The sequence below is a fragment of the Pelobates fuscus genome, chromosome 12 (genome assembly GCF_036172605.1).
Source record: "Pelobates fuscus isolate aPelFus1 chromosome 12, aPelFus1.pri, whole genome shotgun sequence".
NCBI classification, from domain to species: domain Eukaryota; kingdom Metazoa; phylum Chordata; class Amphibia; order Anura; family Pelobatidae; genus Pelobates; species Pelobates fuscus.
In genome coordinates, this window is record NC_086328.1 from 13,242,809 (window position 1) to 13,258,112 (window position 15,304).

General features: G+C 41.3%; 1 protein-coding gene across 1 annotated transcript in view; it reads left to right on the plus strand.

Moving 5' to 3' along the window:
- Nucleotides 1-15,304, plus strand: part of ZFPM1 (zinc finger protein, FOG family member 1) — a 96,908-nt gene that overhangs the window by 47,259 nt on the left and 34,345 nt on the right. Inside the window, exons 2-4 of the mRNA XM_063438455.1 lie at nucleotides 5,963-6,103; nucleotides 7,970-8,074; nucleotides 10,438-10,533. Coding sequence (XP_063294525.1) covers nucleotides 5,963-6,103; nucleotides 7,970-8,074; nucleotides 10,438-10,533 — 342 coding nt within the window. The remainder of the gene's footprint in view (nucleotides 1-5,962; nucleotides 6,104-7,969; nucleotides 8,075-10,437; nucleotides 10,534-15,304) is intronic.

The window sequence follows — 15,304 nt, forward strand, 5'->3', positions numbered from 1 at the left end:
ATAGTGGTGTAATTGTTCCTATTAGTGTACTTAATAATCTGTTCATTAGATTATTAAATTATTAAGTATAACATTAGTTCCAATCCTGTGCCATTTTGCAAAACTAACCTTGTTGGACAACACACCTTTTGTCCATCCTGTGATGGCTAGAAAGGAATGCTTGACCAAGCTAAATGTGCACTTTGACTACTGTCCTGCCACATGAATTTGCACCTTTACTTCAATAAGAATTCTATTATTCGGGCATCCCGGCGTTTCTACTTGCCTCGGTCAAGACGTTTCCCTGCATCAAAGACTCCTATTCTTGTATCACCAGTATACCATAATTTGAATCTCAAGGCATACCAAGGATGAGGAGCTGATTTCTGTCTTAAAGAGCTTACATTTCTAAGTGTGGAAACTATAATTTTTGAATCCCCTTTCAATGTAAAAATAACTAAAAACTGAAGCAGTTCAAGGGGTTAATTGTTTTTGGTTGCTATATTTTTTTTATCCTTCCTCATTATGCCGTCAAGCTCTGCATACCAGGAGGGGGGTGTCTATTATAATATAATAATGGTTTGAGTATATCCAGTTTAATGATTTGAGCTGTGCTGCAAGGAGATTTTAACACCCCCCTCCTCACACACATTACAGTGACCAGCCAAGTAATTCAGATTTTTATTTTTTTATTTTTTTTTAAAAGCATGAAAAAAACAGAGCTGATGAAATTCCACTATCAGCGACAAACCAATATGCAAAATATCTCCCTGCAAATCAAATCGCTATTATGTTTTCATTTCCATTTCAGCATATTTGCTTAATGAAGAAAAGACAGATCAGTCTGTCTGTGGATGCCTGGGAGAGGTGATACGTGTGCTGTCTCCCTGCTATCCCACAAAGTGACTCTCAGACACCCCCCCTCTTGCTAGCCCCCCCTCCCCATACCTCCTGGCCTTGGCTTCTCAATTCACCCCAAACAGCTGCAGCGGCGCTTGTTGTGAGCATTGCAGCCGTCCGTGGGTGCGGAATGTTTAGCACTAATCAGCATCCTGTAGAGTAAATGAGTACTGTGTATCAATCGTATTTGTTTTATTTTATTTTTTCCTTAAACCTGTGATTTGTCTTTTTTGTTGCCTGTAGGATCCAAGGATTGTTGCCAACATCATATCTTGGTTTAGAACTGCTGCTTGTGCCAAGAATGAACCAAAGACCCTCTTGTTTAGCGAATAAAGAGGTCTTGTCCATAAGATAATATTTGTCCACATTTATCTCCAGTCTCTTCATACACCCTTTATGAAAACATAGCTTTTACCTAAATGTTTGGCAAATATTTGTAGGCTTTAGGAGCTGACCTGATGGTCTGTAAGAGCTATGAGTTGGCTCAATCCATTGAGTTCTGAAGGCTGTTACACCCCAGATATTTCTAGACAATTTTGAATGCCAAGCCTGTAGTATAGTTTGCACAATGCAGTCTGCAGATCCGTCATAGAAAGACCAGAATAAAGGGTAGCCTCCCGACACCTGTCCTTTTTGTACACATTACTCATTGGTCTGTTTGCACATGCTTGGAGCCTGAATTTGTGGAAATCTGGCCTAGTCCATCCATTTACTCACTTACCATATCCAAAGCACATCGTATAATCCCAATCCAGTATTGTATTATTATTTTTATTTTAGAGATGACAGAAAAGATAAATGCCATATTGTCCTGCAACAAAACTGAACTGCTCACACTGGGGATTTTGAACCGATATCGAATGAATCTGGATGATAAATATTTTAAAGACTGGTTTTATTGGAACCTACTGTTACCTAGTATAGAGCCCTTTGTACCTTTGCACACACACAGTAGTAAATATGATCATTCTAATAATGACATTGTGGCTACCCATATTATAGCTCAGATTGCACAGTACTCACTGTAAGTTTGATCACAGTACTATAAAGGCCCAATAGCTTGAGACATTAACGACAACAACCCACAAAGCGGTGGACGGGAGATGGGATAAAATTTGGGTCACATATCACCATTTTTCTTTTATTCATTTTTTTTTTGCCTCTGCCAGAAGACTAAATTCATTGCATTGATCCGGGGCCCAAACGCTAGCCGTTTGATCTCAGATTGTTATCAAGACTGAATTTAAAGTTCTCTCAAAAGGTCCTTTGTTCCCAAGTCGGGGCTCCTACATTAACCTCCTAGGGCGGGTTTTTTTTCATGCTGTTTGCTGGTCAGGAATTTGAAATGGGTGAGAAAATATTGCCTCATAAATTGCTACTTAACCCCCTACAACACCAGGTTTCAACCACAAGCTATGAAGAGTCTAATGTCCTAATTACAGCATTCAAACTTTTATTTCGATACATATATTATGTCTATTTATTTAAACTCGTATACAGCTACAGGGCAAACCAGAGCAACAACATAAATTACTGTGATCAAGACCTCTGCATTATGATGTGAATATGGCAATGTCTTGATATGGGACTGACCAAAACCATCTCTTACCAAACCAGTGTCCCACTGGAGAAAAGCTAGAAAATGATTTAGGTCACGGTGTGTGCACCCACTTTAAGTACTCCACAATTACATAGAGTGTGCAAATGACAAGCACAGTTTCAGGGTGCCATGGAGAGACCGATGATGTATATCTGTTCAACCTCCAGGCATCCTCAGCCAAAGCCAGGCCTCTGAGAATCCACACAACGAACATATACTTTCTATATATATATATATATATATATAAATACACTCTCGCTCTCTCTTTATTCTAATGCACTGTTTAAGTTTCCGCTATCAGCCAGTTGTCAGTTAAGTCAGCCGTTGTGCCATGACTTCTTTAAGTTGATAATGTGCATTAGGTGCCTTGTGATTTGCATATGGAGACTCATGGTTTATGTCGAGATCTTCGCTTTGCTGCCTGTATGGGTCAGGATTGAGAAAGGTGCTGTCTAAATGATGGTCCTGACTCCTTGCTGTGCCCACACTAAATGTGACAGCATCTTCCCTTAAGGGTGCAAACTGAAGTTGGGAGTGTACAGACGGCCAAATTAACTGGAAGTCCCAGGGTAAAAATAGAGAAATTCTTAAATTAAGCCCAGGGTAATTTTGTCAAAGAGAATGCAAAGCCTCCCGGCAGATGATTATTTCCTTGTCTGTCTATACAAATCACTACAATTTTAGTGGCACAGTTTATAAATTATTAAACGTATTTTATTTTTACAATATGAAGTTTTTAGATTTGTACACGTTCCCACGAATGTTTCCTCTGCACTGTAATGAGGGACTCTCCTGTTCCGGTGTGGCAGTGGCCATTGACAGAGGTTGCCCCGAGGTGACCTTGGGTCATGGAGGCGCGTGGATTGAACACATGGAAGGAACAATGAATCCATTGGGGGACTGTCATCTAAGTCTCTGCTTCTAGGCTCTCCTTAGATCAAGCTAGTGGATCACGTGATCAGGAAGCCAAGGGTTAATATTATCAGACACCCAGGAGCCGTGCAGCCGTGAACGAAGAAATTAGCTTAACGACATTGCATTTACAAGAGGAGAAAAGTGATTTGTTAGCTGGTGATTGTTTCTGAACATTATCAGCGCGGACTTTAATTGTGCTGGAACTGAAATTAGCAGCATTAGAAAAATTGCCTGCGCCGGGTCTGGCAGTGCCTTTCTCCACGCTTATTGTTGTGTGCTATGTATAGATTAAGCTGCCTTTGTTCTATCTGAGTAAATATACATGCCTGCAGTCACAGAACCTCTGCGGTCTACCAGCCTGCCACAGTGATTGTTTCTCCCCCAACTAGTTCCAAACACTTTCCTGCAAAACTTTATTCTTCTCGTCTGGTGACGCGGTAGGTCATCAGGACTCTTTCCGGTAGAAAAGCTGTGCTCTGTGTATTTCCCTGGGTCCTGTTTAATTTTTTAAAATTTTCCTTAAAGCCATGGAAAGGGAGTTAAACTTGGCCTGTACAGATGGACTCTTGATTCAAACAGCAAATACGGACATTACCAAAATGTAGTCAGCCATCGTCATTGATGATTAATTATTAAATATTAATAAATGCGCAATCACTGCCCTAAATGTCTTCATTACTAGTGTGTAACTGTTTCACACAGGAAAATATCCCTCCAACTGTTTGTGCACTACATCTCCCATGATGCTTTGCTAGCCCATATTTCTAGGTGTTGGTGACCTTGTAGTTAATCTGCAAGTAGTGCAGATATCGGTCGACGAAGGTCTGTATTTTATTAGCTTACAATTCCATATTGCTCGTTTTATTCCTTTTTAAATCGGGGACGGATAAACTGGTCACATTGTCTGCTCGGAAACCAGAACAGCAGCTGATTGCCAGTATTGGGAGTTATTTTGTCAGTCTTATCAAGTATTGCCACCACCTTTGCTCAAGTTATCAAACATAGCAAATTTATTGATCCTTTAAAAAAAAAAAAAATGAACGCATATTTAAAATTCGTATAACACAAGTCCAAAAGTGGCTTATTGGCTGCCGAGTGGCGGGTCTTAGAGGATTTTACAGTTTATTTGTCCTCAAACTATATGTCTGATTTTCATGTCTTGATATCTGTGACCTGCATGTTGTGTATGTGTGTAAATTTATTAAGTATTTTTAGCCCAGATTTTGATGGGTTTATTCATTTTAACACCAAAATATATTGAATTGAGAACCAAATTCGGGTCAAAATAGTTTTTTGTAAAATTTATTCAACCTTACCATAGTAACAACTTCATTATTTTTTCAATTTTGTTTTTCCATTTTGATTCAATTTACCACCGTTTGGTATGGGGGTGTGTTTGTCTGTAGTCGCACTTAATGCCCCCATGTTTGTACAATAGACTGACCCTCGTGGTCATACCAACCAGTGTTTTCAGATATGAGATTTGATATAGTTTCTGACACTGACGTTTAGTTCTTTCACTAAACTGTGATTTATGGTGAGCTAGAAAATTCAAATATCTCCGATTTTTTTATTTTTTCACTTTACCACAACCTATTATTTGTTGACAATTCCCTAATGCCTTATGGTGCTGTTACTCCTTCATGATGCACTAAAGTGGGAGTATTGAGCCTTTATCTATTTTATTTAATATGTGTTTAATTAAAATATTTTTGCCACAAAAGATGTAGGGATGGTTCAGAGTTACAGTGACCGTATGGTTATGTCATGCACTAGATACAAATGCTGTAGAGTCATGATGTCATCACTAAGTGTATATAGTAGCAGTTACTTCCGGTGGAAGATGTCTCATTCATAGAAGACACCGACCACTTCTTAACATTGGGAAATATAGAAATTAGAAGGCAGATACGGAACTGGGTGTTCCTCGACAATCCCCTGATCCAGCATTCGTTACATTTTCTATCATTTCAAAGTGTCACTCTGTGCCACATAACTACAGAATTAACACTTCTACAATATCAATTTCTCCTAGCGCTCTAAGGCAGCCACTGACGGTTTTGATAATGCAAACGTGGTCTCTTTGTTATGAGTTTGGCTGAGAAAATGGTGCTCTGTTGGTACAACAGTGGCCCTAGTTGTTGTCAAACCACCTCTAAAATGCCAGTATTAAATAATAAAATAAACATTTTGACATAAAACAGTTGGTCAGTGCCCAGAGACTTTAGGTCATATCTCTGGAGGCTGTAGTGGTCCTTTAAGGAGCCTCGATACTGCACTGGTTCCCTGCACCAGTGGTCTTTTTCTTCATGTCAAAAGCAGAAATGTGCTCAATGGTGAATTAAATAAAATATATTGCTATAAATCCTACGCCTCTTTACATGGTGCTGGGAGCTGTGGTTTTGTTTGGAGCAAGTGTTCAGTAATCACATTGTAAAGCTCTGTGCTGTATCTCACACTGGGAATGGCCTGTCTAGTGATGGACCGTTTATGACCCCTTTATAATGTAACCCAGACTGGGAGGTAAGGACTTTTTTGGATTAATGTGTCTGTCATTGTGGTTTTCAGGTTCCCTCGGTGACGTGGAGGACCCAGACGACAAGTTAGTAGAGATGACCAACCATTCAGAAAATGATGGGGTTGATTCTGATCAGGAAGACTCTGCCGATTGTGTCTCATCTAGCCCATCCTACAGCGAAGGCCATGAGGGTAAGCCTATAGCCGTTCTTGATGCCTGTGTTAAAGGAGCATTCTGAAATGGATCTCCCACCAATGTTCATTTATCATACTCCCCTGAATGTCCCTCTTTTCTAACATATGCCTGTGCTCTGATCCTTCTGAACCAGGAAATGGCAGAAATGTTAGCCAGTCCTAACCCTCCCATAGATTTGTATGTCAGATATATATGTTTGGAAAATGTACAAAACTAACCCAGGGGAGCATCCAGAGCTCAATCTTGAAAAGGTTTTTAATACTCAAACATGTTACGGCAGAGCTCTAGACCACTCTAATATGTACTGCACATAACTGTTCTGTAGTACACTCGTATGTACTGCACGTTACTGTGGAGCTATGTAGTACACTCTTATGTACTGCACGTTACTGCGGAGCTCTGTAGTACACTCATCTGTATGGCACATTACTGTGGAGCTCTGTAGTACACTCGTCTGTATGGCACATTACTGTGGAGCTCTGTAGTACTCTCGTATGTACTGCACGTTACTGCGGAGCTCTGTAGTACACTCTTATGTACAGCACATTACTGCGGAGCTCTGTAGTACACTCGTCTGTACTGCACGTTACTTTGCTGACATTCCCAAATTACCCATTTACTTTGTGGTCTTCTTTTATACCTCTGTCAACTATCCCATCCCATTCCAATTCCCACAACCCTTGCTGACTATCCTTAATATTCTCATTGTCACATTAATCTGCCAGTTAAACCTTAATTCCCCACATTACATCCTCACATCCTGACCTAATAACAATCTCATCTGCATACACAGCCATAATTTACATCCCTGTCAATGTCCCCCCCATCGTTGCTACACACATACTGACACTGAATCTGTAAATGTATGTCCGAGTGCACTCACACTCACACAGACACTGCATTCAGAGACTACGTTTACAGATCCACTCACACAGACGCTGCACTCAGAGATGTACGTTTACAGATTCACTCACACAGACACTGCACTCAGAGATGTACATTTACAGATCCACTCACACAGACGCTGCACTCAGAGATGTACATTTACAGATTCACTCGTACAGACACTGCACTCAGATGTACGTTTACAGATCCACTCACACAGACACTGCACTCAGACGTACATTTACAGATCCACTCACAGACGCTGCACTCAGAGATGTACGTTTACAGATTCACTCACATAGACACTGCACTCAGATGTACATTTACAGATTCGCTCATACAGACACTGCACTCAGACGTACATTTACAGATTCACTCGGAGACATACATTTATTACCTGGGTAGACTGGGCAGAAAAATACAATGAAAACTGCAAGTGTCTGTTTTTTTGTTTTTGTCTGAAAATTAGGCAATTCTACCTAAAAATGGTGTGATACTCTAGCAGTGTGCCATGCTGCCTTAACTGACCCATGCGTTCAATGGCACTCCCTTCACAGCTACCATCACTTCACTACCAAATGTATAGCATTTTCTTCTGATTATATAAATGAGATCTTGGTATCCACATCTCTAAACAGTTCTAGCTCGTAAAAGTTGTAAAAGTTTTGTTGCTGCATGTTGCTTGAATGTCTTTATGAGGCTAGCAATGTATTGCTGGCAGCAAATCACTTAAATTGACAAAAGTCATTTTTTTTTTAGCCACAAATCATGCGTGGTTGATGTGTCCTAATATAACTGTGTACTTTGCTCTGAACGCTCTCTTAATGGGATGAATTCCTGATTTTTGTAGCTGTGTTAACAGGCTATCCATCTCTCCTACTGTATGTTACAGCTGATCTGAATCCTATAACTAACTCCAACTGGGAAACATTCTGATAGTCACACTTATGTTTGTTTTCTGTTCTGATTATTTGAAGGAGAGAGAAGCAGTCCAGTGACTCAACCATTAGAGGAAGAATCGCTAGACGCAGGTTCAAAGCCAGCTGAACTCTCGCAAGCTCCGTCATCACCCTGTGTTTCAGGTACCAGGATTAGATTGCATGCTTTTTGGGGGAGAATTGAAATGATTGCCGTTATTGCTAAGCAGTTGAACAATGTTTTTTGTTGCTGTAATTTTTCTAAGTATCGATTTAAAAAAACTGTCTTTAGAATAAACCTGTCACCAAAAGATCTACGTAGTTTTAAGACCGATTACTTTTCCATAGGAGGCCCCTGACCTTATTCACTGATTACCTGCGGGCTCTCCATCTGGCCCATCCCATGCCAATTTCTCTTTGCTCCCATTGCTGACGGAGAGATTATGGGAGGGGAGAGCTGATCGCCTGATCTAAACGATAAGGAAACTGCCCTTGAGTTCTCCAAACCCTTTGTCCGAGTTCTAATAACGAGGCAATGACTTGGCAGGTGTCTGATTAATGAGCTGAAATAGGGCGGCTCAAAACTCTAACCTATTTGCCAACATATCCTTTAAATCGGTCTTCAACTATTTTCAATTACTCTGAGTGCCACAGCAATCCCACCCAATTTCCAATCAGATATATTGAAAGGGGGCTTACATGGCTGCTAAATGATGAGTTCTACTTAGAGTAGCAGCTGTTTCTGAAATTAAAGCACAGTTTTAGACTATATTGTTTTACAATGTTAAATGTTCAACAGGTTAACTAATGGCCTCCCCAGCAGCCAAAGGGTTAACAGAGGGAGGGTGATTTTATTCTTTTGGGGTGGGGGACAGCGAATAAATAAAAGTAATTGCTAATTTATCAAATATAGCTTGCTAGCGGGACGTGCCGACTCCTTGAAAATCTTTTACAGATTTAAATAGAATCACTAGTAGATTGACGTACAAAGACACAATGTTACCTTGTTCGAGTACCTATATAAAACTTATTTTTGCACTTGTGGGGGTTTAACTCTCCGAATACCAGAAATGACTGGCCTCTTAGTTTATGTTGGCCACAAAACAAAGCATTTGCGGTGAGGAGTTAAACTCTCATCGATCCGATGTTAATCGCTCTCTGCTGGCTGCTATTAATAATTCTGACGTAGACCTTTATGGGTTCTATCGATCGGGGCTGTTTTGGTTATCGTTGCAGGATGGTATGCAAACATGCCCTTTGTGCACTAATCAGCAGCTCTGTCATATGCAGATAACTTAATCGCTCCATCTTTAACCGCAGTTAATGGGGAAAATTATTATCAGCCGGTTGCTAGGAATAGGCAGAGTAGACAACTGTGTCCTGACACCTTGTTAACCTCTGTGCTGCTGTCGGAAGGGCCTGGGACACCAAGAGCACACAGGGCCCACTTGATTCATAGCCCGTGACGTGCTTTTAGGGTACACCAGCATCTGAAGTGTTAAACACCATGGATCATTTGATTTACCGTTTCTCAGTCTGTATATGTCTGCTCATACGGAGAGTGTCAGGGACGGCATGTAACACAGGGATTCAAAAAGCCTCGCAGTCTGGGTGATCACACTGGCAAACGCAGCACCATCAAGCAAAATGTTACTTTGTTTAAAGGATGGGCTTCAGGCAGGGGACTTGCATAAAGGGTGCAAATGCATTGACTTGATTTAATAAATGTCTAACTCTATCACTTTAAACCCTTTGATAGAGCAGATTGATGTGGCTGCAGGATGGAGTCGCTGTATAGTAAAGCTTAGTATTTCTTCTGCTGGCTGGCAAAGAACTGTGGGAGCTGAATTTCCGTCTGGAAGGTCATGTTGGACAGTCCAGCCTTATGTGCAAATGCTTTATATTCTGCTGTGGACCAGTGCAATACAGCTTGTAGAATCCTTGAATTAGCGAACAATGGTCAGTCGCAAGCTATTGGGAAACACCGACTCCCATGATGCTTTGCCTGCTACCTTTTTGGCTGGTCCTGTCTTCACAGATTGATATTAACAGGATAGTTCTATTCCTAAGATATTCCATTTTCTGCAAAACACAGGGCTTCACTCATTAAACATTGATCTGATAAGACCTTTTCATCAAATTGAGGCCAAAGCAGGCAAGTGGAAGAATTATTCCAGCATCATTGCATTTTGTATGGCTTGTTTCTTGGTATCACTACCATTTATAATGACATGAAATAGAGTAATGTTAAAGCCAGCCCTGCTATATGCATGTGTTAGGTTCTGTAATGAATACACACACTGTTTTAGGTCTCTGTAGGCAGTAAATGGACCATTTCCAATGGTCCTGCAGTGTGTCGACCTCTCACATAAAATTGGATGACATATTGCCTTAGATGGGAATTGTGCTGTAATAGCTTGTGTTTTTCAGTCTTCGGGACAGATCTGGTTTTGTATGACAGATGAAGCAATTCTATTAATAAGCATTGTGTATAAAACCTGTCCCTTTATCTCTCTCTCCATGTTCAGAGGTTGAATCTCAAGAAGCCAGAGAGGATATTAAGATGGCTGGGAGTCCGTTCAGTAGCCAGGACCCCGAGGAGACACAGAGTTGGAATGGGCCAGGTACGTTCAGTTTATTTACCTTGAATGCATTGGAAAGTCTGGCTGTGCACCTTCAAACTCTATGGGAGCTACAGCATGCTCTGACAATATGGAACTGCCCAAAAGAAGACTTACTGGGTTAAACATGTGACAGAGAATTTATAATAAATAATATACATCTTGTGGGGTTATGTTGTATGAATCACGCTTGGTCCTCTCCCCATGAAGAGGCTGAATTCTGGGAAATCTTGATAAAGTGGGTCCTGTAATGTACAATGATTCCACACCTCTAAAGTGCAGGTTTTAAAGAAATTGGAACTTTTATAAATGTAAAGGTTGACCATGTTACACCCGCCCACTGACTGCCAATCAGACAACCTGTTACTTCCTTATCTCAGTAGAGCTAAATGCAAGAGCTGTATTGCGATGTCTGTGATTGGACAGGCACAGGAAGTCTGGGGGCGGATTTAGAGGAGGGGGTCTCTGCGTGTGCGTGCGTGTGTGTCTTTTTTGTAATCCTGCCCCCAGACTATGTGTAGCTGTCCAATCACAGACTTCCCAATAAATAAATATATATATATATATATATATATATATATACACACATCTCCAAATAAAATGCGTAGTTAAATACATGAGTGCATGATTTAATTAGGGATTTATTAATATATTAGTTTTGGGGCACTGGATAGTCCCTTTAAGTAAGATGTTTACTGAACAAAGCAATTAGAAAAAAAAACTGCTTATATGTATTGTGCCTACAGAACATGTAATAAAAAAATGGTGGTAGCAGGTCATATATTTGGTTATATCTGGGTCATGTGCTACAAAACAAGTGTTTGTGCGGAGTTAGCTAAACCTTTGCCTATAATAGGTTCATGACATACGTTTCCCAGATTGCTCAGCTACCTGTCACTACATTATATCATGCTTGGTTCCCCTCCACAGGCTGTGCAAGTTGTATTTATTATTTAAATTCTAGCCCTTCTATAGACCTTTATTCATGCTGTCTGCTTCAATGCTAGATTGACACTCACTACCTCCACCCCCCACACTCTGGAATTTAAATGGTTAATCATTCAAGTAGCAATCCATGTTGTTTCAGGTTTAAATGGCACCTAGAGAGTTAACCTAGATTGTAACATCAAGAAACATATTTTACTGGATATTGAATTGAGTAGTAGGGTTTGGGGGGGATTTTTCAATTTTTTTTTTAGACTGACCATCCATATTTCCTAATGCTTCAAAAATAAACGTTTATTCTAACACAGGCCTCCATATGTAATTGTGTGTATGGGTCTGTATTTTCTTTAAAAAAAAAAAAAAAAAAGTTGTGTATTAAAATTGTGCTCCCTGACGCTAGGAAATGACCCCGTAGTGATTTTTGTCTGCTGGCAGTGAATGTAGAGGGGATAGCGTTACTAAATCGCACTGGAATGTTCGGGAATTCAGCAAGATAACGTAAACAGGAAGTAAACTGTCAGATAGGAAATAGGTGGCACGTATTCAACCAGATGAATTGCTGCACTGATTGTAGGTGCACACCGATCTTAACGATGCTATGTTTTAATTACTCGGAAGGGAAGTAGTTAAAATGATATAAAGAAATCCAAAAATGAATGTTAAGAGTTGCACAGAAATCCATAGAAAGCTTCTGTGTGATTCAAAGGTAATCCAGAGGATTCAAAATGCGGACAATAGAAGTAGTTACTTTGTAAAGTTGGGTCAATGTTTCTGTGCTGAAGTCCCTTCTACTTTAGTTCTTCACAAACGATGTAAATGATAGTCACAGTTACAGGCATCAGGATAGGGGATATAGTACCCTGATATGGAAACGGTGATAACGCCAATGCTGTTTTTGGTTTTATTAGTAATGATATTGCCCATTTACTGCAAGTACGTGGCAGGAGCCGTAATCTGTGTGCCACACTTTTATGTCTACAACTTTAATTCTCCTTATACAGAGTATTCTTCTCTGTAGTAAACATCAACATTGACACTGAGCGTCGTGCTAATACTACCAGCCTCTTATTTTATTATTTACAATCAGGAGCTCCAACTCCTTGCCATTCTTGCATAATTGTAGCAAAAGCAGGCGGTATTTCAATTAAGAAATTATATTTTTAGCAAGAAAAGTTATTAAAAATAAGAAAGTTGCACGTTGACCCTTAAAGGGTCTTTATTTAGTCTATGATACAATTTGACAATCAGTTGTTTTAGTTTGGGGAGTGCAGCGTATAGAGCAGTTTTTTTTTTAAATTCTTTATTTTTGTTGTGCAGGTAAGTACAGAGTATAGTCATGCGCCACAACAGCGTACGTTTACATATAAACATAGATAGGTTAAACAGTGGCATGGAAAACTTGCACATTTTTGTTTTAAAGGCATAGTAAGCTAGGCAGGTATGTCTAAACGATAAACTATTAGAGAACGAACAAGCTTGCAGCATCCTGACTTCGTTGGACCTCAGAGTTGCACTTAAGAATGAAAACAATGAGATGGTATCAACATTTGTGCCCTTCTGCGATGCTGTGTCATAATGACTATTGTGTTAAGTAATAACTGGTAGTAACTGGTTGACTCTCAGTGTATCTTAGTGCTTCAAAGGGCCGTCTGGTTTTCATGTTGTAAGCTATCACTCAGCTGAAATGCCACTAACATAACAATTGTAATTAAGGTGAGTATTCCCTGGAGAAGCACCTCAGCCCTGGGCTGTGAACAGGTCATAGTATAAGATCCTAGCTTTTCTAGCATCCTTTGATAGCAATTTTTAAATGTTACTTGTAGAGGACATGCTGATCAAATGTAACTTGACGATGCTTTATGTACAGGTTTGGATATGTTTTAACATTGATGAAATGCAGGTTGAACATGTCATATCTAAATAAACGATTTTCTGCGAATTACATTGCTGAATCAAGAGAATTGCATGAGCGAGTAGCACATTGCAAATAGTAAAGGAGTAAAACTGAGCTTATTAAAGCACACTGCCTGCTACGTTTTTCCTGAATGCTCGAAGCAATTGAAATACTGTAAAATAAGAGGCTTCTCAAAACATAATACAACTTAAAAAAAAAAAAGAGAGAGAGAGAGAGAGATTAAAAAAAAAAAAAAACAACAACGTAAAAGTGAACACGCTTAGAGTTCGATAATGGGTGGTCTGCTGGGGATATGCCCCAGAGAGAGCAAACAAATAAGAGTCATGTAAAATGAGGGAAATACCGCTGGGTGATAGTGGGTTGATATGCCCAGATGGCTCTAGTCCTCGGGACTGACAGTTTGTGAGTTATTCTTTATTCAGCCCACGCCAGTCAGGTAAAGTCCCGGTGCCCCTAGATAGTGTTCAGTAGTCGAGGTTCTCCCTCTTGTGGGCCACGGAGGGGCTCTCCGCCTGTGTATGTCGCCAGTTTCCAGCTGCTCTGGCCCCTGGTCAGCGCCGCGACCGGCACTGTGAGTTGTCGAGTGTGAGGTTGCGCCTTGCTGGGTGAGGGTAGTTGGGACCGCTGAGGTGCGGGCGGGTCGAGCCTGTCGGCGGGACCATCCCTGAGGCGTTAGGGTGGGTGTGCTGGTGCCCATGATACCTGGTGCTGTTTCCCTCTGTGCTAGTCCTCGGCTCCGGCGGGGAGGCGCCCTGGAGGTACGAAATGGACACCCGCCTAGACGGCGCCGGATTGCCGGGCGGATCCATGCAGCTACCGCTCTTATCGCCATCTGAAAGATCCGTCTCTGGGCATGAAGCTTTTTTCAAAGGCTGGTGCAGATCCGCTCATAGAACTCTTGTGGTTTCTTGGGAGGCTTGATTAGTGTGCGTGTTGTGGTAGGCTGTGTCCGTGTCGCCATTTTGTTTGGGCCTGGACGGTCCCATGTTGTCTTGGGCTTTGTGCGTTTGGCTTCCGCCATTATGCCCTGCTCTGGTGCTGCAGGCTTGCTGTGTGGGTTCGTCGCTTGTCTCCTGGGTAGCCGGGCTTTCTCCCAGGGTTGGATCAGGATAACCCCCACCGATCCGGGGGGGGGGGGGGGGGGGAAGCGCCATGTATCCCAGACTGCTTGCGAGAGGACGGGGAAGGCGGCCGTCTCTCCCCTGTTCCCGCGCCCACAGGCCGCGTTCATGCATCTTTGGACTCCGTGCACCGTTTTTCTCGAGTGAGGTATCCGGGTGTTCGGTGGGGCACACTGAGTCCAGGTAGGATAGTCTCATGTGGGTGAGCGCTTTTCCCCCCGATTATTTAGTGGTTTTTCAGTTTAAGTTGCAGGAGCTCTGCAGCCATGCGTGTAGTCAGGAAGCTGGTCAGGCTCCGCCGTCATGTTTTCTTTTAGGGTTTTTTTCTGTGCAATGTTTTTTTTTTTTTGTTTGTTTTTTTAATAGAAGGATGTGCTTCTTTGTATATGGGGATGTGACCCTTGCCTTAATAGATCTCATCTTTGCGCCCCCGTGAACTCTGCTGATGACACTGACACTGCCTCGATGAGATTATCTAATCTCTGCTGATGGGATATGCAGCTTGACTGCTTTCCCTCTGCATATAAAGGGTTAACTCAAGGGGTGTGTTATTGTAGCAGAAAGAACCTTCATCCCAACTAACCAATGTCCTGTATATTGATTGGTATATGATTCTGAACATGTGCTTTGCTGGCAGAATCAGTACATGTGTGGATGCATATATTCCACTCTAACTCTTATTCTGACTGGGAGCTCTGTCAGCTGCATGCCATAAACACAGGGGTCCTTTCTGGTCCTCTGCCACCCAATCTTTGGATCACGTTACTCCTACCAGTAATCAATCCTGTTTACT